General features: G+C 46.5%; 1 protein-coding gene across 3 annotated transcripts in view; it reads right to left on the minus strand.

Annotated features, from left to right (window-relative positions):
- Positions 1 to 13,218: 13,218 nt before the first annotated feature.
- Positions 13,219 to 25,990, minus strand: part of pex14 (peroxisomal biogenesis factor 14) — an 87,607-nt gene continuing 74,835 nt past the window's right edge. Inside the window, exons 8-10 of one of the 3 annotated variants that reach the window (XM_063208908.1) lie at positions 21,232 to 21,323; positions 17,816 to 18,302; positions 13,219 to 15,370 (exon numbers count right to left, since the gene is read on the minus strand). In XM_063208908.1, coding sequence (XP_063064978.1) covers positions 15,365 to 15,370; positions 17,816 to 18,302; positions 21,232 to 21,323 — 585 coding nt within the window. In that variant the 3' untranslated portion in view covers positions 13,219 to 15,364. Of the gene's footprint in view, positions 15,371 to 17,706; positions 18,303 to 21,231; positions 21,324 to 25,990 lie in introns of those variants that run through there. The other 2 variants (XM_063208909.1, XM_063208907.1) reach the window with 2 other exon arrangements.

Raw genomic sequence — 25,990 nt, forward strand, 5'->3', positions numbered from 1 at the left:
AGCTAGGACCCCAAAGCGACAGGTAAGGCAGAAGCGACAGATAAGGTGCCGACACAAACTAATGATGATGGTGGAAGAACGCACGCGCGCGCACACACACACACACACACACACACACACACACACACACACACACACACACACACACACACACACACACACACACACACACACACACACACACACACACGCACTTTAGTGACAGATGAGGCCTGAGAGACTGTGATATGCAAGGGGTAAAACCTGAAACCATGCCACACACCACAACACGGAAAAAAAAAAAAAAAAACCACCCAACAGATAAATGGAACGCCACCGCAGGAAGGGGTTGAGAAGAGCTCTTTGGGGGGCACCTAGGACTACAGAATGTACCACAGTACACACCCCCTCCCCTTAATCCCATCTAAGTGTACGACAGAACGGCGATCAAACAGGAAATGTTTGCGGAGTGGTCCGGCGTTCTTAGTTAAGTTTAATAGATGACTTATAAAATCACAAGGGCACAGGAACCTCCAGCGCCTGCTGCTCCATCAGCAAGCTTAAAGGGATGGGAGGTGGAGCGGGCGAGGCGCACAGTTTGGGTTGGGGATGGGTGGGTGGATGGATGGGATGGGGGGTGTCGCACTGAGCTCAGGCTTTAAAAGAGCTCTTCTGTCAGATCTCCAATACTGTGGGGGACATGCCGTCTCTCTCTCTCTCTCTCTCTCTCTCTCTCTCTCTCTCTCTCTCTCTCTCTCTCTCTCTCTCTCTCTCTCTCTCTCTCTCTCTCTCTCTCTCTCTCTCTCTCTCTCTTCACTTATCTGTTGTTCCTGCCATCAGCATTAAGTGGAGAGAATGACTGAATGTCCAAAAGGAGCATCACACACACAGGGGTCATCCTAAATAAGGAGAGAGGCCTTTTAAAATGGCCCCTTTTGAGGGGGCCCAAACCCACAGCTGTGCCTTCTTTATACATGCAGTACATACAGTATCACACACACACACACACACACACACACACACACACACACACACACACACACACACACACACACACACACACACACACACACACACACACACTTTGACTTCCATGGTTCCGTGTGTGTTTGTGTGTGTAACAAAAACAGAGTGCCAACAGGTGCATGGTCGGCTGCGCTAATCTTCCACGTTATAGTGCTGGATAGGACACACTGGGCCTGTCGTCCTCTCACTTAAAACACAGTAATTTAATAGGGAATACATCAGCGATGTGACATTTGCAGCAAGCATAGGGTTAGGATAGGAGGAGGGTTGGGAAGATTCTGCCGATGCTAAGAATAGAAAATGCGCACCATTGACTGTGGTTTTCTGTTACCGGAGGAATTTTGCGAGTACTTCTCTCCTTCCACGCGGGAGGTTAAGAGTGCACCGAGGGATTTTGGGATTGCGTTTTTCACTCCCCACCCCTCCGCTCCCCCCAATACACAGCACACCACCACCACTACCACCACTCCACAACCTACCACACCACATCACACCACTCTCTCCCTCTTAGGGATTGGAAAATATGGATTGTGTTTCGCAGTGACAATCCAGGCCGGGCTTGGTGGACAAGGTTGATACATGTGCATCCCCTCCACCTCCATCTCCACTCCCATCCAATCTTCCTAACCTTTGACCTCCCTCTAGCATCCCTTTTCCTCCCCCTCAGCCCTTTTCCTCCCCACCTGGCCTGACCTTGAGCAACTTCAAGCAGAAGGTGGGCCCAAAAGGCACTTTTTGTACATACAACCCGGCCGTGTCAGGCTGTGTCATGTTGAGCTGATTGGTGTTGTTAAGTCAGTCTGGTTAGTGATTCCATTACAAACCATATTACCCGGAGTATGGTTGGAGTTACGTTTTTGCCGTTGTCTCGTAGCATTACTTTATGTAGGCCTAGTCTAGTAGACTAACATTAGGCCGTCAGATATCATACATACATACATATTTGGATACTACAATGTTGGCTTCTGCCTTCGATTTTAATGTCAAAGTGATTAAATGTCAAACTAAGGATAGGTCTAAGGTAGTTGATCGGGTGGTCGCCATGATTGTTTTTTGACTCACTAGTAAGGGCGAGCTGACGCACGGCATTCTGGGTACCGACCAAGGACTATTAGGACGGCTTACTTACGTCATCAGAGCTTGTACGGCATGGCCGTGAGGGGAGTCACTTTCTTCTTCAACAGTCAGTAGGCCTACTGTCGGCATGGTAAAGTGCAATGCCATTACCGCCAGGGCTGGAGTGTGGAACAGGTCATAGGACACTGTGGGTGAATTCCAAAAGGGAAAAGTCGCTGTCCTTCCAGTGAGCTAACTGGACGAGTCATCAAGTGCAATTCCAAATGAACATCAGCTGCTGACTTAGTGCTGCCTGCTACACAAAATGCTGTGCGCCACCTCACTCTCAACGGGGAACCTGAAAACAAACATGGCTGCCACCCAAGCTACTACCTTAAAATGCTCTTTATTCTGACACTTATTTACTTAGATATTGAGAATCGAAGCAATATATCAACACTGTAGTGTCTAAATACAATGAGGAGAATAAGTATTTGATCCCTTGCTGATTTTGTTGGTTTGCCCACTAATAAGACATGATCAGTCTTGAATGTTAATGATAAAATGTATTCTAATAAGAGACAGAATATCAAAAAGAAAATCCAGAAATTAACTCTAAAGAATATATATTAATTGATTTATATTTCATTGAGGGAAATAAGTATTTGATCCCCTGCCAACCATTAAGAGTTCTGATCCTACAGATCAAATGGCACTTCCAATCAACTTGTTATCTGAATTGAACACACCTGTTAATAGTAACCTGCACAAAAGACACATTGAATCTGCAGAATCAGTCCATAGTACCAGTCAATCAATCAAAATAAACTCACCAACATGGGAAAGACCAAAAAGCTGTCAAAGGATGTCAGGGACAAGATTTTGGAACTCAACAAGGAGCAAACTGTTGGTGCATTTCTTCCAAATTTTAGGACATACGTGGTTCCATACAAGATTTGTCCTTGTGGGGATTCAATAACCAGAAAAACAGAGATAAAGCACCCTAAAACTGTATGGGAAGAGCTAGGAAATTATCTCAAGGCAGCTGGGACCTCAATCACTAGGAAAACTATTGGAAACACTTAATACCACAGTGAATTAAAATCCTGCAGTGCATGTATGGTACCCCTGCTTCAGAGGGAACCTGTTCAGGCTCACCTGAGGTTTGCCAATGAACATTAAACTGGATTAGGATATGATTGGGAGGTGCTGGAATCAGATGACGCCAAAATCAAACTGTTTGGCATTAACACAACTCTGTTTTGAGGAAGAGAAATGCTGCCTATGATCCCAAGAACAACACGTTCTTCAATATCATGCATGAAAGTGGTAACATTATGTTTTGAGGTTGTTTGTGTGGCCAAGACACAGGACAACTTAACATTGTCAAGAAATGGATGGAGGCAGACATGTAAACGTACAATGCTCCATGCCAACCTCTTTCCCACCACCACTAGACTGAAGGTGGGTCATGGATTGGCCTCCCAATATGATAATAATCCATAACATACAGGCAAAGCAACAAAGGAGTAGCTCAAGCAGAAGCACATTAAGGTCATGAAGTGGCCTAGGCAGTTTCCAAAGATTAACCCTATAATAATCCTGTGGAGGGAGCAGAAGCTCCCATTTGCCAAGCTACAGTCATACTCCTTAAATGATTTAGAGATGATCTGCAAAGAAAAGTGGACAAAAATCCCTTCTTATATAGGCCTATCCACAAACATTATCATTAACTGAAAGATACATCTGACCTATGTACAAGAAAACAAGGGCTTTGCCACCAAGTATTTTGTCTTCTTTGACTAGAGGGGTCAAATACTTATTTTCCTCAATGGAATACAAATCGATTAAAATATATTCTTCAAAGCTATTTTCTGGATTTTCTTTTTGATATTCAGTCTCTCCATATTAGAATACATTGTATCATTAATGTGCAAACCAACAAAATCAGCTAGGGATCAAATACTTATTTTTCTCACTGTATGATGTCGCTAGATCTATTTATAGTCAGGCAGATTAGAGTCCAAATGTTCACAGAATATTTCAGTTGGTCATACAAGCACCATATTTGGTACAAATGATGTCTAGGGTGTATTATTTAAGAAAAGTACGTTATCCATCTTCAAATCCAAGATGGCCGCCAGTTTTCAACATGGCCGCCAAATTTAATGTAATACAAGTGTCTTTCAAGGTAGAACTTCGTGGAATAGACATGTGTCGATTACCACAGCTTCAAAGTTTATATATTATGTCTAGAAATACCAAATGGTGTCAACTTAATTCCAATATGGCTGACAGTTTTCAAGATGGCGGATATTGAGTCATTCAATATTAATGTTTTCGAATGTTTTCTGGCCATAGACATTCTTCTAGATCAGTAAGTGTGTGATACAAGTGAAATTTTTATCCAAAGGAAGGGTGTACTATTTATGAAAATTGTTTTATCTGGCTTCAAATCCAAGATGGCTGCCAGTTTTTTAAGAAGACCACCAAATTAAATAAAAGAAAACAAAAGTATTTCTCAAGGTAGAATTTCGATTAATAGAAATATATATATTTTTGCAATACTTTATATGAGTGATGTTGTAGCACAACCAGGGCACACTGGTGACATTACTGCTGTGAGACTCAGCATGGGGTTCAGTGCTGGCTTGTAGTGTGCTAGCTGTAGTTGAACACTTCACTAAAAATGCTGTGTACTAACTGTAGATGATGGTATACTCAAGTGTCCCAACTGCTATCTAATAAGCAGCTGTGCAGACATTGACTAGAAGGTTGGTTAGTGGTAGTACTGTAGTTAGATAGCCACACCTGAATTGACAGGGTGTGCCAGCGCGAGACAGCCGAGCCAAGGGTAACGGCTGTGGTTACCTGGATGGCGTACCGATCGCACGGGTATTAAAAGACACTGGATGAACGATCGGGATAGATGTAGGGCATTACATTCTTGAATCTAGTCGTATCCCATATTTCAATGTGCTTTGATGTTTTTGTACGGTAAGGTAGAACAGGATAGCCCCCTCGGGTTTAAACCATATTATACACAATGTTAGGTAAACAATCCATTGAGTTTTGCTGGTACTGACAGGAGGAAAGTTGTGCCTCTGTCAGACTGACACGAAAGAGGAGTTGAAGTCTCTCCACTTAGTCATTGACCAAGCTCATGAGCAGACCAATGCGGTGGTCAAAGGCGCTGGTGGTGCCATTGGAGTGACTGAGGATGCATCTGCACTCAGGCGATGGATGGTGTCTGGACCAGAAGTAAGCCAGTTAGTCAGGCAGTACGAGTTGGCATGTCAAGTCAAGGTGGCACAAGGGGATACCAGGCATCATGAGCAGACTAGTTAGTCACAGACATTATTCATTGACAGAAGTTGTTCGTTGTGATGAAGGATCTAGGCAATCCTTTTCAGGAGGAGTCGAATGATCTGCTTACACTGGGAAAAAATACCATAGCACATCCCAGTGCTGCAGAGCTTGCAAAATCTCTCTTAGAGAAAGGCAGAGTTTACTTCAGAGATTTTTTCAATGGTCTTGGTGATGAGGCTTCCTTCCACAAGCCCATCAAAAAGAACAGAACAGATTTCTTTCGCCAAGTTGTGGCTGTAGCCTCGAATGAAGCAAAGAAAAAAGTACTAAAAAATTACTGTCATCTTTTCTCACGGCTCTTTATATCATATCAGACAAGGAAGTGTGACCTGAGTTTTTTAAACTTGAGAATCAGTCCTTTCCTGTTGCACTGCGAGACACAGGCAAACTCCACTCTGGACAGAAGTCTCAACTCACCAACATTCCAGAGGCTACCATTTCTCCACCTGAGAGACAACCAGAATGTGAAGCCGTTATCATTGATGGTTCTGCCCTTGTGCATTCAATGCCCGCAAAGACATCAAAGACCTTTCACGAACATGCTGTGCAAGACGTAGTTCCAAAGATTCTGACAGACCCATCAAATTATGAGCGAACATATATTGTTTTTGATGCATACTGGACCTCAAGCCTGAAGGCTGAGACAAGGTCAAAGAGAGGTAAAGCAGAGAGATGAAGAGTGACTGACAAAACTAAGCTACCTCCAAACTGGAGAAGCTTTCTGCGAGACAGTGACAACAAAACAGAGCTGTTCGAGTTTTTGGATGACAAGATTGTGACCCGGTCTCCCCACAATATTGTGGTTGTGACAAAAGGAGAGTAGGCCCTTTCAAACAAATAAATCAGCACTGAAGGCTTGTGTCCATGCAGCCATGAAGAAACTGACACCAGGATCTTCACACATGCTCTCCATGCAGCCAAGCAACAGATAAAATATTTGTTGATTAAGGCATGTGACACAGATATTCTTGTTGTTGACATCAGTGTGTTTACGATTGTTCAGAATGCAGGCCTGGAAATGGTTTGGGTATAGAATTCGGCCAGGGTCAATCCCTTAGGTGGTTGCTAATTCATGAGATGGTGCTTAATCTTGGCCCACAGAAATGTAGTGGCTTACCCTTCTTCCATGCTTTCACTGGTTGTGATGTTGTGTCAGCTTTTCATGGGAAAGGCAAGAAAACGGCATGGCAAGCATGGGAGGTGTGCCCTGAAGCGAGTCCGGTTTTCAACAAGCTCAGTCAGTACCGACCTACCATAGCTGCAGCAGACCTCAAAATCCTTGAGAGGTTTGTCGTCACCATGTATTACAAGCACAGCACTACAGCCAAGGTTGTTGAGGAAAGACTGGAATTATTTTCTTGGACGCAACGGTCTTATGATTCTATTCCACCAACAAGTGCATCTCTGGTACAGCATGTAAAATGGTCTGCATTCCAAGCCGCCTGCATATGGGGCCAGGCAACTATATGCAAAATGCAGAGGATCCTGCCCACTGTGGATGGCATAAAGATGGTCTGGAGAGTGTCCTAGTCAACTCTTCCACCCATCGCTTAGGCCTGTCAGCCGTTGACAATATGTGGCTGCAAGACAGAAAGCAGAGGATTATGCAAATGTTCTCGCTTCAGCCTGAAGTGCACCCAGTTATGCACTTGCAGATGTGAGAACTAAATAGATAGAAACACTAAAAAGTAACAAGAGCACTACAAAAGTTGTCAGGCAACTACAAACCGTTTACCGACTCAAACAAGTCCCTTTTTTCACTTGACCCAGAACATCTTTTGGCAACACCCAAGTTGAAGAGAACAACTTTTTCCTTTCTCATGTTCACTATGTTTTTGTAGTTATAATAATAAGTAGAATGTCAGTGATATTTTAGACTCTCTGCAATACAGTAACAATGTTGTTGCAAAGTTTTTAAACTAACAGTGAAGCATTGCCTTGTAGTGCACTACATTTCCATTTTTTATCATAATATTTGATTATCATCATGTTTTGAATGTAGAATTGGACTGTCCATGTACCAAAACATTTAATTTGATATTGATTTAATCAAAACAGGCCTCTTTTGTCACAATATAGCCCAAACAATGATCGAGAATGCGTCAAATGGCAGCCATCTTGGAAAATGGCGGCCATCTTGTTTTTTCACTTGGATAACGTACTTTTATGTTAAAGTAGGTTCTAGAGCATTAGTGTGCCAAATATGGTGCTTGTATGACCAACTGAAATATTCTCTCACTAATCCTCCTGACTATTATAGCCTATTTTACGATTCCACTGTCTGGCGGCCTTTCACTAGCCTGGCTCTCGCGAGACCCCTAGTGCTTCGTGCATCTTCGTTACACTTCGTGAGCTCGCACAATCCATCTGCGCGAGAGTCAGGTTAGCCTTTCACCGCCCAGCTAGCCTACGTAAGCTAAGCGCTAACTTGATGAACTTCCGCCATAGAATCGTCGTAACATCAACTGCGCAGGGCAGCAGTGTCTTAAGTGCAGTTAGTAACGACCGCCTCATCAAATAACTTCATGACAGAATTCATTTCTGATCAGACAGCTGTTTATGTAGGAGGCATCATCGAGCCACTGCCTTACATTTGAAATTCACCCTGTGTATTTTTGACATCTGTCATTAATTAACACCCGCAATTAGAATTTCTGATGTCACAACTCACCATCATGGCGTCACACCCATTGCTCATGCACACCGTGTCCTCAGGCTACGCCCCCGTACTACACCTTGGCAAATGCACTTTCCAGCATGAGCGCTTTCTTATCCATTCCAGTATGTTCTTTGGTACTGACATACTGGCTCACCACAGTTGAGCCGGCGGAAAAAACTAGGGCTGGTTTTCGAGCTGTGCCGTGCAGTACTTGACTAATCGAAATGCAATACACGAGTCATACTGTGTCGAGCTGTGCCGAGTAGAAAACAGGTAGTGAAAAAGGCCTTATACAGGCAAGTGGCAGGAGCAGGGCTGCCGACTGCTTGGGCAGGGACCAGGACAAATTCATCTGAAATGGCTCCAAACCTAATGCAATGTAATGAGGACCCAATTCTGGGCCCCACTCTCTCCGGGCCCAGGAGAAACGACCTGATTGCCACCCCTCCTAGTCGGCTTCCCAGTGACAGCTCGACAGACAGGGACTTTCTCATTCTCATAAATCTACTGTAGACATGGCTTGTCCCACTTGATTTGCATTGTTTACTCAAGGCAATTAGGGCCATTTAAGAGCTACTGCTCATCCTGAAATTTCAACACAAAAACCCTGTTTCACAGGCATTTCATCTGTCATCATCAACCGCAGCCGTTGTCCTCCAGTCCCCAGGATATGAGCGCAAACACCAGGAAGTACAGTACACAGGTGTGGCTAGTAGTCAGTTGGGCATCATTCACTTCAGTGCTCATTAAGCAAGAGAATACACACTGCAGTACGCCCTCCTTTGCCTACATGAGTCATTATCTTTCCGTTACAACAGACATATAACTGTTGCCTAAGTGTTCTGTTGGCTGTTGGGGGTGTATGAGGTAAATGTTCCTGAGGGGAGCATAATGTTGTGCAGTAAGTGTGACTCAGTTACAAACACCATTCGATCGTGTATATTCCGCGTTTGTGATATTATGGTGCTACAGTTACTGTGCATCCAGTTGCTAATAGGTCATCAAGAGGAGTACAGCTTCTCATAATAAATATAAAGGCTGTTGGAGATTTTCCCTGTGATTATTTCTCTCAGATTTAAAACTTGAGACCCAACATTTTAGCCGAAAATAAAGATGAGCATGCCTAAACAACAGGGAACCATAACTTGGATTAGACTCAATAATGAATGGCCTGCATGAATGAGACAAGTGACACACAAAGGTTTTTGTCAATTTTTTTAGTCATGAAAACTTACAGTAGGCCTAGTGAGCACACTACAGCACCCCTTCAAGGGTATTGGCGTTTCGGTTGCTTGACCCCAGATAAAGAATAAAAACAAAAATACACATCAGCCACTGATTTCTACTGTCTTTCAGCCAACAAAGGAGTAGGCCTGGTTGAATTCAGACTAGTGCCTTATCAGACAAATTTTAATGGCACGCTGCTTTGAATAGTGCAAGTCCTGTGGGGATACCTCTTTTACATGTGTCTCAAATGGCAGTTTGTGTGGGGAAGGCGGAGGCAGTCAAAAGAGAAGAAGACAAAGAAAGACAAAGGAGGATAAAAAGAGAAATGCACATTCATTTTAATTCCCTCCATTCCACAACCCCCACACCCCCGCATCTTTTTTTTTTTCGCCCCTCCGCAGCAACTGCCACCTCTACCCCTAACCTGCACCCCCACCCCACCTCCCCTGGCCGCTGGCATGCTTCAGGTGTTCCGCACATGGGCCCCGTGATTTGTGTAATTTGCACAAACAGCCGGAGAGCCCCGCACCTGTTGCCTCCACGATGCCTGCAGTGGTGGAGGTGGTGGCGAGGGGAGGATGTAGTATAAGGGGGGGGGGCTGGGGTAGGGGGTTAGGGGGTGTGAGTACGGTGCTCAACAGGCTGACGAGAGCCCTTGGATAATCCATTCTTCTCACAATGGCAGAGCCTGCCTCTAGTGCCACTGCTGCTGCCTCTACAACCGCGGCGACTGTCACTGCTTATACCGCTGCTCTCCACCGGTGCGGGACAAGGGCATTTTTCTCCCGCCGAGTTTCTCATATCCGCCGCGGCTCTGATGCCTCATTACTGGGGCAATTCATAAATATTGTCTCCAGTATTACCACTCGCAGGGGCTCTTAGCCTCCACGGAGATTTATGAACCTCTTTTCACATACAGGGCCTGCTATTGTTTTGTTTTTTTGTTCCCCACCCCACTCGCCCTCAAACCACAATCTTTCCATCATATCCTACTCTCCCTTTTTTTTAGTCCATTGAAAACACTCACACCTCTCTCCCTGTACCACCTCCCATATCCAAACACACACACACACACACCAACCCACACACACACCACCCACACACCACACACACACACACACACACACACACACACACACACACACACACACACACACACACACACACACACACACACACACACACACACACACACACACACACACACACACACACACACACACACACACACACACACACACATACACACACACACACAGCCAATCTAGCCTACCTCCATGTCCAAACTAAAAGCAGCTTGCTCCGAGCGAGGACACGGGCACGCTACAGTGTGCCCCTGTTCCCTGTACAATACACTGTGCAGGCAGACACATATTTGTTCCATTTGGAGTTGAAATGGGGCCAGGAGGACATGGAGTGGAGTGACATGGGCTGTGCTGTGCTGTGCAGTGCCAGCGCAGCTCAGCACGGTGCCGTGGTGGAGAGGGAGCAGAAACGCGATCCCGCTCGATTGTGGAGAGTTTATGTAACGAGCGATGACAAAGTGCTTTATGACTTGTGTGGTATTGCCGCCACCAGGGCCCCGCTGAGGCCCTTATATGGAAGAGGCGTTGGTGACCTTGGCCCCAAAAAACACACTCTCCCTTTTTTCACCTCGCATGCTGTGCTGTACTGTATGTCGGCAGGTTTTAGCGACCACCCTGTATGCAAAGCAACACAAAGCAAGCACCCTTTCCATTCTTTAAATGAAGACATCTGATAATGCACTGGAATATCCAGACTGCTTACCAAAGTGGACGGGTTATTTTTTATGCCCTCACTTCCGTCATCGGAATGAATAAAATGGCTGGCAACACATGTTGAGGGCAGACATGTGGTCAAAGCCTTCACGGTTGAAGTGTAACATGCCAACAGCGTTTTGCAGAGCAGAATGCTTTGCATCTGGCCCCATTGTGTGCTGATGCTATCTTTGGGTCTCCCCATTATGACAGCAGCACAGCCAGGAAATAGTGAGGTGTTCCACTCATCAGACATCAGGAGACAATCCCGACCTCTTTCAACTGAACTCCGCCGGTGCTAACTTCTTATCTGGAGGCGGAAAAGGGAAACTGTGTTTTACCATCTCTTCGTGTGATCCCTGCCCTTTCCTATGCAAAGGGCCCCCTTTTGCCAAGAGGAAATGACATAGGTCATGTGAGATGCATTCTCCGGGATAAGACATTTTTTAGGCTGGATGCAAAAATGATCACTAGTTTATGACACTATGTAGGGGTCAAAACAATGTAATCAACACCTGCTGTAATGACGTAGTTTGTACAATACTGTAACAAAGGAGTGAGCATTTCCAACATAGCCTCGCTTTGGGCCCACTAAGACCAGAGCGTCCACGGTGACAAGTCATTTCTCAAAGGAGAATTCAACAAAAATAGAAAAGTTGCCTGTAGCAATGTTGAGATGAAATGGTGAAATGCAGCCAATATTATGGTAATGGGCTGTGATGCAGCTCTGCAATAACCACTTGAAATGTATAGATTTATCAAAGTCCAACATTGAGAAACTGAACCAAAAGAGATCAGTTGGCTGCAACGGTTCTACAACCAGGTGTGACTGACTACCAGATGCCTTTATTGTGCATATAGCCTATACTTAGAAATACAGAGGAACACTCTACAATACGCTGAGGGCCAACAAATTTACAAAACTGCCCACCAACCAGCCAGCCAGCCAGCCAGCCAACCGCCAATCCCTTTTGGCTAAGGCTTGGTATTGCCCCCAGCGGTGGGCCAGTGGGAGGGAAGAGTGTGCCAGAGACGGGGGGATAGCTGACCGACCTCCGCATTGATCTTTAAAGGGGAGCAGCTCGGACTCCTCGACCTGCTGAGTGCTCATTTCGGGCGGACACGCAACGCACAATGGAGCTCTGCTCAGCACCGTCGGCGTCAATACGGCCAGGCACTATCGAGTGCTACCCGTTTAGTGCCGCAATTGATGAGGTTAAAGCGGCGCGGGCTCCCGGAAAACACACTGTAGCCCTGCTGTATGCGCGCACACGCACGATCCTCTCTTCTCTTCCTTTTGTCTTCCCTCGTCTCACCTCTGCTCAAGAAAAAAAAGGAATACAAATAAAGAAGCCCACCTGCTAGTAGCACTTTTTCTCACAAACCCCTATCCATACTCACGCTCACACACACACACACCACCCTCCACTCCCACTACACACAAACATCTCCCGCCTCCCAGCCCTAGCCTTCCCTTCCTGTTTAATTGTTAGGGCCAGCTGGAAGCAGTGTGGGCTGAATGACTGGCTGAATGACAGACTGAGTGGCTGCCTAACTGACTGACGGGCTGTTTGCATGGTTGTTGGGGCTTGGCTAGGCTGGGGTAGGGTAGGCTGCCGTGGGCTGGGCTGGGCTGGGGCTGGGGCTGGCCAGTCTCCTTAAAATGGAGATAAGAATTGGAGATTAGGGCAGACAAGGCTTTCTGGGCAGGAGTGCACCGGCTGGTCCCACAAGACACTAAATGATGTACAAGTGCATTTATTACAGCCGGGCCTATAAATCTCAGGTTGGCCTGAACTCCTGGGAGAGGTTAATGGATTACAAAGGGATGCGGTATCGAACCTTCAAGAAGTTTATACACCCCATCAATATGTGCAACCCTATTGATCATCTGGACCTTGACAGACAAATTAAATTCATAAACTTGATAATGCACTGGAATATTCGGACTGCTTACTACAGGGGAATGGTAGGGTGGTGTTTTTTTTTCCCTGTCATTTTTTTTTTTTTAAGGAATTCTGTTTTAGGATCAAGGTTTATCGATCGAAATTCTCTTAATAGAGATCCTGCTATGGAAAAAAGAGGCAGCAGGAGTGCTGATCCCTAGTAAAAATGGGTGCTGGAAGGCGACAGAGTCGCTGTTAAAACATGCACAGCAAATGGCCCCTCTCGAAACACGAGTCAATTGTGCTATCTATGAACATCTTGTTTTCGCTGCAGTGTTGCTAAATGACGTACATTATTTTAGCCCTGATTTTTTTTCTCTCTCTCTCCCTGGATAAATATTCAGACATTAAAGATTCATGAATACTAATGCACAGAACAAGATGATGGCATTTTTTTCCCTCTCTGGCTTGAATATGAGTGCGTAAATGCAACGCATATGATGCTTACGCCCACAGATACACACACACACACACTCACATAAATGTGTGTGCATTATATACTACATCATGGTTGTCCTTGTATCTTTTATTGTACATGAAAAAAAGACAAATGGACAAACACACACTTGTGCTTTGTGTTGACTTTATTACAAGTACATTATTTACATGTTTTCTGGTATTTCGTAATTGCAGTAGACATCAGCTGGGTGTATATCCTTGGTAATGAACGATAGCCTAATAGGCGATTTGAAGGGCGCCATTACAACAAACAAAAGGCCTCACCCCTATGACTCGAGAACAGTCAGATGCTAAACATTCACACAGTTTTAATACAACCAACCAACCACGTCGGCAGGCAGGCAGGCAACCAACCAACCACACACAACTAACATACATTATGCACACACACATTCACTCAGTCACACACACACACACACACACACACACACACACACACACACACACACACACACACACACACACACACACACACACACACACACACACACACACACACACACACACACACACACACACACACACACACACACACACACACACACACACACACGTCTCAGCCTCCCTCCACTCGGAGGTAAGAGTGATGGTTGGATCTTTACACCCCTTCTTCAGTCATCATGCCTCCCCCCCTCCAACACCACCACCCACCTACATCTCAGTCAAAATGATTTACCTTGGTCGCTTCATAATCTTTTACTATTTCGGATCAATAACAATCCATTAGAAAATTAAAACAACTTTCTCTGGCATTACTGCATGTCGCTAGCGTGCACTGGCTTTATCCTCGTCACTGTGACAATGGGTCGGCTCTGATTAAGGAGAATCTGGTAGAGAGAGAGAGAGAGAGAGAGAGAGAGAGAGAGAGAGAGAGGGGGGGGGGGAAGCGAGAGAGAGAGCAAGAGAGAGCGAGAGAGAGAGATGATTCTACGTGGCTTGTTACTGGGGGAGAAGGAAAGATAAAGAAAGTGAGAGAGATTGAGAGAGACAGAGAGAGATGATGATGCTTCTCACTAGCGGAGTGAGAGAGCGAGAGAGCGAGAGAGACAGAGAGAGAGACAGAGTGCAAGAAAGAAGGAGGGTGAGTGAGAGTGAGTGAGAGAGAGAGAGAGAGAGTGATAGAGAAGGACTGTGTGGGATGAAGCTTCACCTGCCTCTGTCCTAATCGCGTTACTTTTGAAGGCCATTTGTTAAAAGTGAAAATGCCACAGCAGAGTCTGCACGTTAATTCTTACTTGTGCATATCTTCCCCCTCTCTCTCTCTCTCTGCTTTCTTTTTCCTTTCATTCTGCCTTCATTCTCTCTTCTATTTTTCTGTCGGTTCATCATCTGCTTGGGGGGTGCGGGTGGGTGAGGGGTGGATGGTGGTAATTGGGTTAGTTAAGTATTCATACGTTAGCCTTCATTTACATCAGGCTGTGTCAACCCCCACCACACCCAGATACCCACACCCACACCCACACCCACCCCCGCACCTCTACCCCTCCTGAACTCCTCTTACGAGGGACCCCCAAATCCGAGAACAAGGAAAAGCAGAGCTGTCAGCCGTGCCACAGCAAACATCCATTGTTATACACGGTTTAATTACGAAACCCCGGCACTGTTTCATGTTAAGATTATTCACTGTGGGAGGCCCATATAATTTGGACTGGAGGGTTTGTCGTGTAATATAATATCATATAACAGGGCTTTCGGTATTAGATTTCCGATTTGAGCCTCCTTGACATTTCAAGCCGCATGAACTAATACATCTGTTATTTGTTGATCATTTGATTATTAACAGACTTCATAAACCAAATCAGCCCGCCCTGCTGGAGACCGCCGGGATACAGCACAGCCGCCAGCCCAGACACCGCTCCCTCCACTCAGCCCTGTGCAGCGGAGAGAGAGAGATGGAGAGATGGAGAGAGGAGGGTGGAGAGAGAGAAGGAGAGGGGGAGAGAGAGAGAGAGAGAGAGAGAGAGAGAGAGAGAGAGAGAGAGAGAGAGAGAGAGAGAGGGGGGGGGGGAAGGTGGAGAGAGAAGGTGAGAGGGAGATGGAGAGAGAATGAGAGAGGGGAAGAGATGGAGAGAGATGGAGAGAAGGAGAGAGGGAGAGGGGGTGGACAGAGAGAGAGAGAGTGATGGAGAGAAGGAGAGATGGCGAGAGGGAGAGATGTGAGAGAGAGAGAGACAGAGAGAGAGAGAGACAGAGAGAGAGAGAGAGAGAGAGAGAGAGAGAGAGAGAGAGAGAGAGAGAGAGAGAGAGAGAGAGAGAGAAGGAGATAGAGAGGGGGAAAACGGTGTGACAGATGAAGGGAGGGAGAGGTAGAGATAGATGGGTAAAGATTGAGAGATGGAAAGGGAGAAATAGAGTGAGGGAAAGTGATGGAGGGATAGGTAGAGAGTCATAGAGAGAGATGGAGAGTCGGAAGGAGGGAGAGGCGGAGAAAGAGAGAGAAAAAGAGGGATAGGTAGACAAAAAGATAAAAAATTAGAGAAGTGAGGAGGAAGGAGTGAGGAAGGAGAGATAAGGAGAAAGAGGGAGATAATCAGATGGCTATAGAGAGAGAGAAGGAGCCTATAACAAAGAGCATTTATCTTCCCCTCTCGCCCGCAATATGTGTGTAGCCATAGCAAACCTTCCCAACTGTAACAGTACATGCCCCCTTCATTCAAAACTAAAACAACATGTAGACAAAAGCAACAAAAAATGGAAACAGTGGAAAACAGGGTGTAAATCACTCAACACTGCATTAGTATGGTACAGTACTACAAACACGACACACAGTACAGTGCACCATCAACCCTTGATGCAGGGAAACCTTATTATGCTATTGATTATGTCCATTGAGAATGAGTCCCATCCGGATTGTTACTGCCGAAAAGTGCTGCAAAAAAACCTGGGGCTTGGGTGCCCTTCACGGGACCGAAAAGGAAAACTTACAGTAATTCTTTGGTGTCCATCTTGAGTTGTGTTTCTCATGTTTTTTTTTGTTTCAGTTTTAATTGTGTATATTTCTACCTGTGTTACATGTGTTAGAGATGTCTATAGGCCCTAGAAGTCTGTGTTAAAGATTACAGTTGTTTTACTAGGCAGGGTATAATTGTTACACTGGGAGTAGACAGGCTCAGTAATTACAGATCATAAGGTGAGACAAGATGGTTGAGCAGCACAAGTTCACACTCTGGGCACGTGCGATCAGCGAAGAAGACACACTCAAACAAACCCCACGAAACGGAAAAAAAATAACACACAAATGGGAGGGAGGGAGAGCTTCCGTTGTTGATCTAACCGCTGAACTGAAACGTGTTTCTTTCTTTCTCTCTTTCTTCCGCTGTTGTTTGTCTCTTGTCTTGTTTCTCTGGTTATTCATACAGAAGGGGTTGAATTCCAGTGTGTATGTCTTGCCCGGACACGCAACACGCTTTGTAGTGTTTAAAGGAAATGCTTTGACATTTTTTTTTTCTCTTGAAAAAGTGGAAAAAATGGATTTCAAAACGGAGGGAAGAGGGAAAAAAATGAATGTTGAGCCACGACTCTGGAGGGGAGATATAACAAACAAGGAAGGCGTGATTGTAGTCCTTGCTTTCTGTGTCCTCACATGGTACAGTGTGTGAGGAGGACTAAGGTCTGGGGCACACACACGCACACACACACACAGGTTAACTGAAAGCAGAGAAGGGACGGACAGACCATAGCATTATGGCATGGGTTTGGCATTTGAGTAAGTAGGAGAGTAAATATTTTGTGTGCGTGTGTGTGTGTGTGTGCGTGCATGTTCTAGAGAGAGAGAGAGAGAGAGAGAGAGAGAGAGAGAGAGAGAGAGAGAGAGAGAGAGAGAGAGAGAGTGTGTGTGTGTGTGTGCGTGCATGTTCTAGAGAGAGAGAGAGAGAGAGAGAGAGAGAGAGAGAGAGAGAGAGAGAGAGAGAGAGAGAGAGAGAGAGAGAGAGAGAGAGAGAGAGAGAGAGAGAGAGAGAGAGAGAGAGAGAGAGAGAGAGAGAGTGAGTGTGTGTGTGTGTGTGTGTGTGTGTGTGTGTGTGTGTGTGTGTGTGTGTGTGTGTGTGCATGTTCTAGAGAGAGTGTGTGTGTGTGTGTGTGTGTGTGTGTGTGTGTGTGTGTGTGTGTGTGTGCATGTTCTAGAGAGAGAGAGTGTGTGTGTGTGTGTGTGTGTGTGTGTGTGTGTGTGTGTGTGTGTGTGTGTGTGTGTGTGTGTGTGTGTGTGTGTGTGTGTGTGTGTGTGTGTGTGTGTGTGTGTGTGTGCATGTTCTAGAGAGAGAGTGTGTGTGTGGGTGAATGTGTGTGTTACAACGTGTGTTGTCTGCGTTCTAGTCCACCTCGCTCTCGTTGCTGGCCCCCTCGGGACGCCTCAGCTTGTCCACCTGCTCGTGGAACTGTCCGTCCCCGCCCCTTCTGTCCTCCGTCTGCACGCTAAGCCTCTCCTCCTCCTCCGCCCTCCTCACGCCATCCTCCTCTTCGTCCTCGTCCTCATCTTCATCCTCCTCCTCCTCCTCTTCCTCCTCCTCCTTCTTCTCCTCCTCGCCCTGCACCTCCATGCGTACCTGGTCCTTCAGGTCGAGGGGCAGCATGCTGCCCAGGCCCGGGTCTCCGTTCAGGGTGTGAGCGTGGGCGCCCGAGGGGGTGGGCTGGGTGCCGTGCGGGTCCTTGACAGGGGAGGAGCCGGCCGACTCGTTGCTGACGGGCGAGATGTCGCTGCTGCTGTTGGTGTGGTTGGCGGAGGGCGGGTTGGACAGGGCGTTGGGCTTCAGAGGGATCTGCCAGGACGGGATCTTGGGCACCGAGGGGGACGCCGGGAACTGTCTTCTAGGGGCAGAGGGAGAGGAGGGGGAGAGGAGGGGGAGAGGAGGGGGAGAGGAGGGGGAGAGGAGTGGGAGAGGAGGGGGAGAGGAGGGGGAGAGGAGGGGGAGAGGTGGGGGAGAGGAGAGGGAGAGGTGGTGGAGAGGTGGGGGAGAGGAGAGGGAGAGGAGGGGGAGAGGAGGGGGAGAGGATGGGTAGAGGAGAGAGGAGAGGGGGGGGGAGGGGGAGAGGAGAGGGAGAGGTGGGGGAGAGGATAGGGAGAGGAGAGGGAGAGGAGAGGGAGAGGTGGGGGAGAGGAGAGGAGAGAGGAGAGGAGAGAGGGGGGGAGAGAGAGAGAGAGAGGTGGGGGAGAGGGGGGGGAGAGGAGAGGGAGAGGATAGGAAAGGAGAGGGAAAGGAGAGGGAGAGGAGAGGGAGAGGAGAGGAGAGGGAGAGGGAGAGGAGAGGGAGAGGAGAGGGAGAGGTGGGGGAGAGGAGAGGGAGAGGGAGAGGAGAGGGAGAGGAGAGGGAGAGGAGGGGGAGAGGATGGGTAGAGGAGAGGGAGAGGGGGTGGGGGAGAGGGAAAGGAGAGGGAAAGGAGAGGGAGAGGAGAGGGAAAGGAGAGGGAGAGGAGAGGGAGAGGAGAGGGAAAGGATGGGGAGAAGAGAGGGAGAAGAGAGGGAGAGGTGGGGAGAGGAGAGGGAGAGGTGGGGGAGAGGAGAGGGAGAGGTGGGGAGAGGAGAGGGAGAGGAGGGGGTAGAGGAGAGGGAGAGGTGGGGGAGAGGAGAGGGAGAGGAGGGGGAGAGGAGAGGGAGAGGAGAGGAGGAGGAGAGGTGGGGGAGAGGAGAGGGAGAGGAGGGGGAGAGGAGAGGGAGAGGAGAGGCAGAGGAGAGGGAGAGGTGGGGCAGAGGGGGGGGGAGAGGGGGGGGAGAGGGGGGGGAGAGGTGGGGGAAGGGGGGTCACGGTTAGCATGATGGTCAATGAGACAGAAAGGGGTGAAAGAATTACCATATATCTTAGTTTAATTTGTCACTCATGGGCAGTGAGTACAGCAAAAGACTAGAAGATTCAGAGCTGCTAAACACATAAATAATACACATAATTATTAAAAGATGTCATAATGATTTACAGTATATAGGCCCTTTTGAGGGATTTGCGGTTGGAGGTGGTTCTCAATGACACGAAACACACTGAAGAGCAGCAGGTGAATCTCCAACTGCCACCAATACCATGCCAACATGACTCAAAACAAAACAAAGATGAAAAAGATTAGCAACGCAGACGGAAAGCACCGAAACAGACTCAACACAACCTCGTCCAGGAGAAACAACAAGCTAAATCAAATTAGTTGTGGTTTGATGCCACCTGTTCTAAAAACCTACAAAAACTCAATGCATGAAGTGAATTGGATGCCAACCTGCATTAATTAATTCCGATGCCGTACAAATTAGAGCTAAACTCTGGCAATTACATGCTGTTTAATTCTCAACAGGTTTTTAATTTGTCACAACCTCTCTTTTTTAAGCCAAGTTGGGAGTGTGTTTATTACATCTCCCAGGCTGTCTGCCGCTACAAGGGACCACACCAGATGTCCCCCACACCTGGCGAAGACTCAAGGCAAAGCTATTTCAGTAGCTTCAAGTCTTCAACAAAGTTATCGTAAGCCTTTCACAGAGATCAATTGGAACATAATGTATGTATATGGGCAGGCCTGCGAGACAGACTGTGCTTTTTACTACTCCCTATACCCTAAATGAAAAGACTGAAAACATACCGGTAACTCATAATAGTATGTATAGTCAGGAGAATGCTACAGAAAGGAAAAATGCTAAAATGCAAAATTACACTAAATAGAGAGCCATAACCGGAGCTTTTTTTCTCTCCCTGATGTATATGGCTTCTAAGATCTTAATTTGCATGGCATAGTCAAATGAATATTAATCATCTCAGGCAGAGATGGTGTGTGTAATAAAGAGAGAGAGATGGAGACAGAGAATGAGAAAGAAATGGAGAGAGAGAGAGAGAGAGAGAGAGAGAGAGAGAGAGAGAGAGAGAGAGAGAGAGAGAGAGAGAGAGAGAGAGCGAGAGAGAGAGAGAGAGAGAGAGAGAGAGAGAGAGAGAGAGGGAGCTAGACAGAAGTGTGTTGTGTGCAAGTGAGGGGGACCTGTTGGGTGTTGAGCAGGGCTCATTAACCAGTAATGAGCCGGTTCCACTGACATGCCTTGCTGAGGGGGAAAATATGACAGCTCCAGATCAAAATGTTTCAAACGCACTTATCTGCTAAAACATCCATGAAGAATACAAACAGACTGCCGAGAGTGAGTGGAGAGACAGAGAGGGAAGCCACGCCACGCCACGCCACGCGCCACTTCCCTGAGTAAAGTCCACCGATATGCAAATACTTCCCAACAGCACTAATGCCACAGTGATGTGCTGTGCAGTACGTACCACACCACAACACAACATAGCTCTGACTGACTCTGTGAATCTGATATTTCCAACGGCATGACATTTCCACGGAATCGTCAAACACACGTTTGAGGATTCCTCTCCTTAAAAACCACCTGCATGTGGTTGGTGTGATTCTGCCTGAAAAAGCACAGTTAAGATGCTAAAGATTTGTGTGAATTTGAAAGGTGAAAAGTGGAGGACTTCCCACAGTGGGCAAACTCTCTCACCGCCAATAATCAACTGCAGATAAAACTTACTTTCAAAAGGGTTGTTTTGCATGTAGAACCAGGAAACCTGAACGATCTTCCCTCCATCAGAGTTATACAAAAAAAATACAGTACAAGAATATGTGGTGCTTATTTCAGGCCATACAAAAATGCTGTTACATTGACTGCAGGCTGCAAATATGTTTCTACTATTTAAACTCCAAGGACTGGACGTCCATTAGGCATAAAGGTGGATAGATGAATAGTCTAGTGGGTGTTCAATGGGCCTCGTAGTCATACCTGCTTAGAAGGAGACCTTTAAGGGACACAATCTCCGCCTTCAGATCACTAATGGTCTGGGACTCCAACATGCGGTTGGTCGTGGAGGACGCCTGGAGGAGAGAGAGAGAGAGAGAGAGAGAGAGAGAGAGAGAGAGAGAGAGAGAGAGAGAGAGAGAGAGAGAGAGAGAGAGAGAGAGAGAGAGAGCAAGAAGGAGAAAAGCAAGAGAGAAAGAATGAAAGAGGGAGAAAAAGAAGAGAAAAAATCAGGGAGAGACAATTACAATACCACTTCTCTGTCATTTAAGCGATCAGGTTTTGGTCACCTCAGTGACAATGCAATGTTCTGTGGAAAGCAGCCACTGTAATCATCAAGGCAGAGAAAATAGCTTCTTACTGAAAAGAGGGGGAAATCACAAGTGGTCACTCTGCTCAAATAAGTGAGTCACAGTGCAAATGTATAGCTATGGTGCAACTATGTAATATGGAGTGCATACTGTATGTCGTTTCCCAGCACAGGGCTACTATTAACGCGCTAAAAGCAGAAACTGACACACTGACACAAAATGAGGAACGGCATAAATATATTAGGAGGAAAACCCACACTCTTGCGTACAGTAAAAGAGTGAAGCATACATCACCAGATTGAACGGGGGAAACGCATAGAATACAACTGACACTTTCAAGCTGACTTTTTATGAAAAAGCATAGAATACAATTGAGGCTTTCAATCTTGACTTTTTATGACGTCCGGGGGACATTTTCATGATATTTTTCCCATGATATTTTCCCGCAGAAAAAAAAGGCAAGAGGGAATTTAATCGCGGCGCTTTTACATATTTTTCCATATTTCCGACTGCTGATTTGAGCGGGACAGGGGCGTTTGATAAGAGCTTTCCCCAACAACAATGGCAGCATTCATTTGGCACCTACCGTATACTGAAAGGCGAAAGGTGTGTGTGTGTGTGTGTGTGTGTGTGTGTGTGTGTGTGTGTGTGTGTGTGTGTGTGTGTGTGTGTGTGTGTGTGTGTGTGTGTGTGTGTGTGTGTGTGTGTGTGTGTGTGTGTGTGTGTGTGTGTGTGTAAAGGGGTTATTAAAAGGGGACGTTATCACATAGAGGGTAGCATGAGAAGAACTGCCAAAGGGAGTGATGCCAATTGAGGCGGCCTCCAAACATTTGAATGGCAAATTACCTTCAAAAAATCCACCTATCTGTTTTTCCTACTTTTCCCCCTTAACTGTATTTTCGAAGGGGTGACGCATGCCTTTAATGAGGTCATTGAACAATGGCAGGTGACATCAAGAGCGGACGGCGCAAGTAAAAAATAAAATAAATACAATGGGCTGCAACCTTTTTTCTAAACTGTCCTGGCTCTTGAGCTTGCTGAAGAGAAGGCTCTTTAAGAGAGTGTTTTACAGGGCTGTCTTTTTTAGCTGCCTGGCTCCGGGCTAAGGATCCTGCGCAGTGGCACTTGTGCGTTTTCGAGAGCCTACTCTCTTTAATTCAGCAGCTGAGCCTGGAAGGGGGGCTTTTTTTTGCTTCTGCAATGGCAGACAAACGTTTGCCAGGATTATGAGAAAGGGCTCCAGGGCCCGGGTCCTGAGATCAGTGCAAAGAGTGTAAGTAAACCAACAAACAACCCACTTGGGAGGTACCTGACGCTTTGAACCGTCCATACAGCAAAAACAAGCAAGGCCCTCCGCTCCCAAAGCAAATGCTTTCTCCACCCCAGCTCCCCATCACCTCGTCCCTCCACCTCCATATCCACTCTCAAAAGGCATCCGGAGGGGGACAGGAGAAGAGATGAAGGGAGGGAGGGAGAGACAAAAAAAGAATGGAAGAGGGAGAAAGAAAAATAAAAGTGTAATTAAGAAACCCAGACTCACTAGAGGCAGCTAGTTAGGAGCTGCAGACCCCCTATTGAGTTGGAGAAGGGAGAGCAGTGGGAAGGGGAGGTGGGGTAACTTGGACTCCAGTGCATGTAATTTAATCTAAAGGAAATTAATTGAATCACATCTGAAAGGGATCAGACTCATTTACAGTGGAAAGAGAGGGCTTTGGAGTGTGGGGTAGAGGCGAGGGGAGGGTGGGTGGTTGGTTAAGAAAAAAAGGTTGAAGTTTCTCGCTCCTATCGGCTAACTAAACACTTTCTGATAAGGTCCTGTGAGTGAAAGTGAGTTTTGTGTGTGTGTGTTGGGGAAGGGCTAGTGTCTTTTCTCGGGGCCCATCTGATCTAACCTGTGTGCGTTAGGACTGATGAAGACACTCTTATTACAGGCTTCACCCTCATTACAGCCTTCTTAATCCCCCCACTCCCCACGGCACTCGCATAATACGGCTGGAATGTGCCTCTTCCTCACTTCACCTTTGGATGGAAAAAAATTAATTGCTTCGGAGGCCGAGGCTTACACTTCTCGAACATAAAATCAAAATAAGAAAAGGGGAGGAGGAGGATGAAGAAGAGAAAAAAAAAGAAAAGCGACTGCGGATATTACGCCGTGTGGGTGTATGGGTCCGTTGGTAGCGGTGCCGCTACTGCTACTGCTGCTGCTGCTGCTGCTGATGTTGTTGTCGTCACTACCTCAGCTTCAGGTAACACCCCGTCTCCCGGCAATGTCACTTCCCATCATGCAACACTGCGTCGCACCCCACAGCCATTAAAGCCGGAGTTCAAGCCTGTAGGCCTGTGGTGCTAACGGGAGCGTTCATCCGCTTGAGTGCGGTTACAGGTTTGTGCGATTGTGGGGTTGAGTGGGGGGAGGGAGTGCGAGTGGGAGGTGATGCCATTTGCCGCCCTATGAACACTCGGCTGCAGCTCGGTCTGGTAATTACTACATAAGGCAAAAGATTGGCCCTGCAAGTGTGAGGGTGTAATACAAACACGCGTGAGGGCTACGGAGCTGAGCAGAGGGCCCTGAGAAGCTGGCCAGACACCGAATACATTAACGCCAAGAACGCCCGCAGACCATTAGCGGCCCGATAATATCTTAACAAGCAGGAGTTTAAAAACGTCTGAATGCAAATTAATTCAGTTACTCGCACTGATAGTATTCCCCACCACTTGTAAGAGGAGAGGGGGAAAAAAAGAAAGAGAAAAAGAGCCACATGTATATTTATGGTGGAATTGGCTTCAAAATAAATCCCCGGGGAGGCTTTTGAGTGAAAACACTAGAACAATTTATTTCAGTCTATTTATTCGCCATCCCAGTGGCAGAGGCCTCCTGCTACAAATTGAACAGTTCCTAATCTTTCATGCGCAGCCTCTAATAGAGCCAACTATCGCTGAATTTAAACAGCGCAGCAATTAAAGCAAATGAGTCGGGATCTGTGCAGGGAAAGAAGAAGGGAAAGGAGAAGGGAGGAAAAAAAAGAAAACATGGTGAAATGAACACTTTTCTCCTTCATGTAGAGCATCCTGCAAATAAATTAATTTAGCCAGGATGACTGGAAATGCACACTTCTTGCTTCGGGAATTAACATTAACGAGTGATGGCTAACCAGGGGATTTCGTAGGGCACAGATTAGATGCTAACGCGAGCACTAAGAGGGCCTGTGCTACAGAGCGCAGCGCAGCGCGTACGCCAAGCATGTAAATGTCTCACTGGATATCCCAGGGCTGCGTTTCACCACAGTGAACCCAGTGTGTTTATATCAGCAGTGCCTCGCAACATATCCAGGGGACACACACTGTAATTCGGCGGTTTGGGACTATAAGACGTGTTTACTTAGCTGCCGAGGAAACAGAAGTTTGCCATGTGTTTTGGGTTAAAGGCACATTTCCGCGTTTTGGGCTCTAATTGCCGAGAGCGGCGTGCCTTAGCACTGCGAGGAGGGTTGAAGAGGGAGGGAGGGAGTAGGGATTGGTGGATTGGGGGGAGAGAGGGGGAGAGAAAACACAGCAGCAACTGAAAATGATAAGTAGCTCAGCGGCTAAACATGTGTTTTTAATCGGTCGCCCCAGACCTGAAAACAATTTTCCAATTTCCCATATGGCTCGAGACAACAGGGGCCAGCATCTCGCACAGAAAATTTAAGATCAACGCCGCGGCCATAAAGCAGACTTTATGATTTGTTTAATGGGTGTTTTGATGTGAAATATACTTTTTATAAACTAGTGCCGTCCAACAAGGCACTCATGGCAAATGAGAGCGACACGCTTTAATTCAATTTCTCCCTTTTCTTTCTCTCGGGTGTTGTTGTTTACGCCTCTCCTTTGACTTTGAAGAAAAGGCAACAGTCCAACTGAAGTTAGCCAGTGAAAACTAAATCACACACAGCGAACCAGCAATGGAAGGCAGTGGAGTAGTGTTCCTTACACATCTTGCCTGATGTGGCACAAGTGTTACTATTTTCATTTCTTTCTCTTTCTATTTTTTTCAGGGCCAAGTGAGGAAGCCCAGATAAAGGTCCATGGGGGTGGGACCTATGATTAGCAAGGGGAAGCGAGCGGGGGAGTTAACAGATTTGATAAACTTCGTAGGGAATGAAAAAAAAAGAAAAGAAAGAAAGAACAGAAAAGAAGGAAAGAAAGAAAGTGGGTGGGGGAAGGATTCATATTTTTCTCCCACAACTGCGCTTGAAGGCAGATGTTTTCGCATATGTTTTCCCGCTGGATCCAGATGCTACATCCAAACACCCATGTGCTTAACAAGCTGTGGACATAAAACATTATCTCAGTTGCAATTCAAAAGATTTTTTTCCACCCCATTTTGCTGGCAGTGATTACAATAAAGATTACTCCGTGGTGTTAGAAGATACGAAATGGGTAAGGCTTGAAAT

The sequence above is a fragment of the Engraulis encrasicolus genome, chromosome 10, assembly GCF_034702125.1.
Source record: "Engraulis encrasicolus isolate BLACKSEA-1 chromosome 10, IST_EnEncr_1.0, whole genome shotgun sequence".
Classification (NCBI taxonomy): Eukaryota; Metazoa; Chordata; class Actinopteri; order Clupeiformes; family Engraulidae; genus Engraulis; species Engraulis encrasicolus.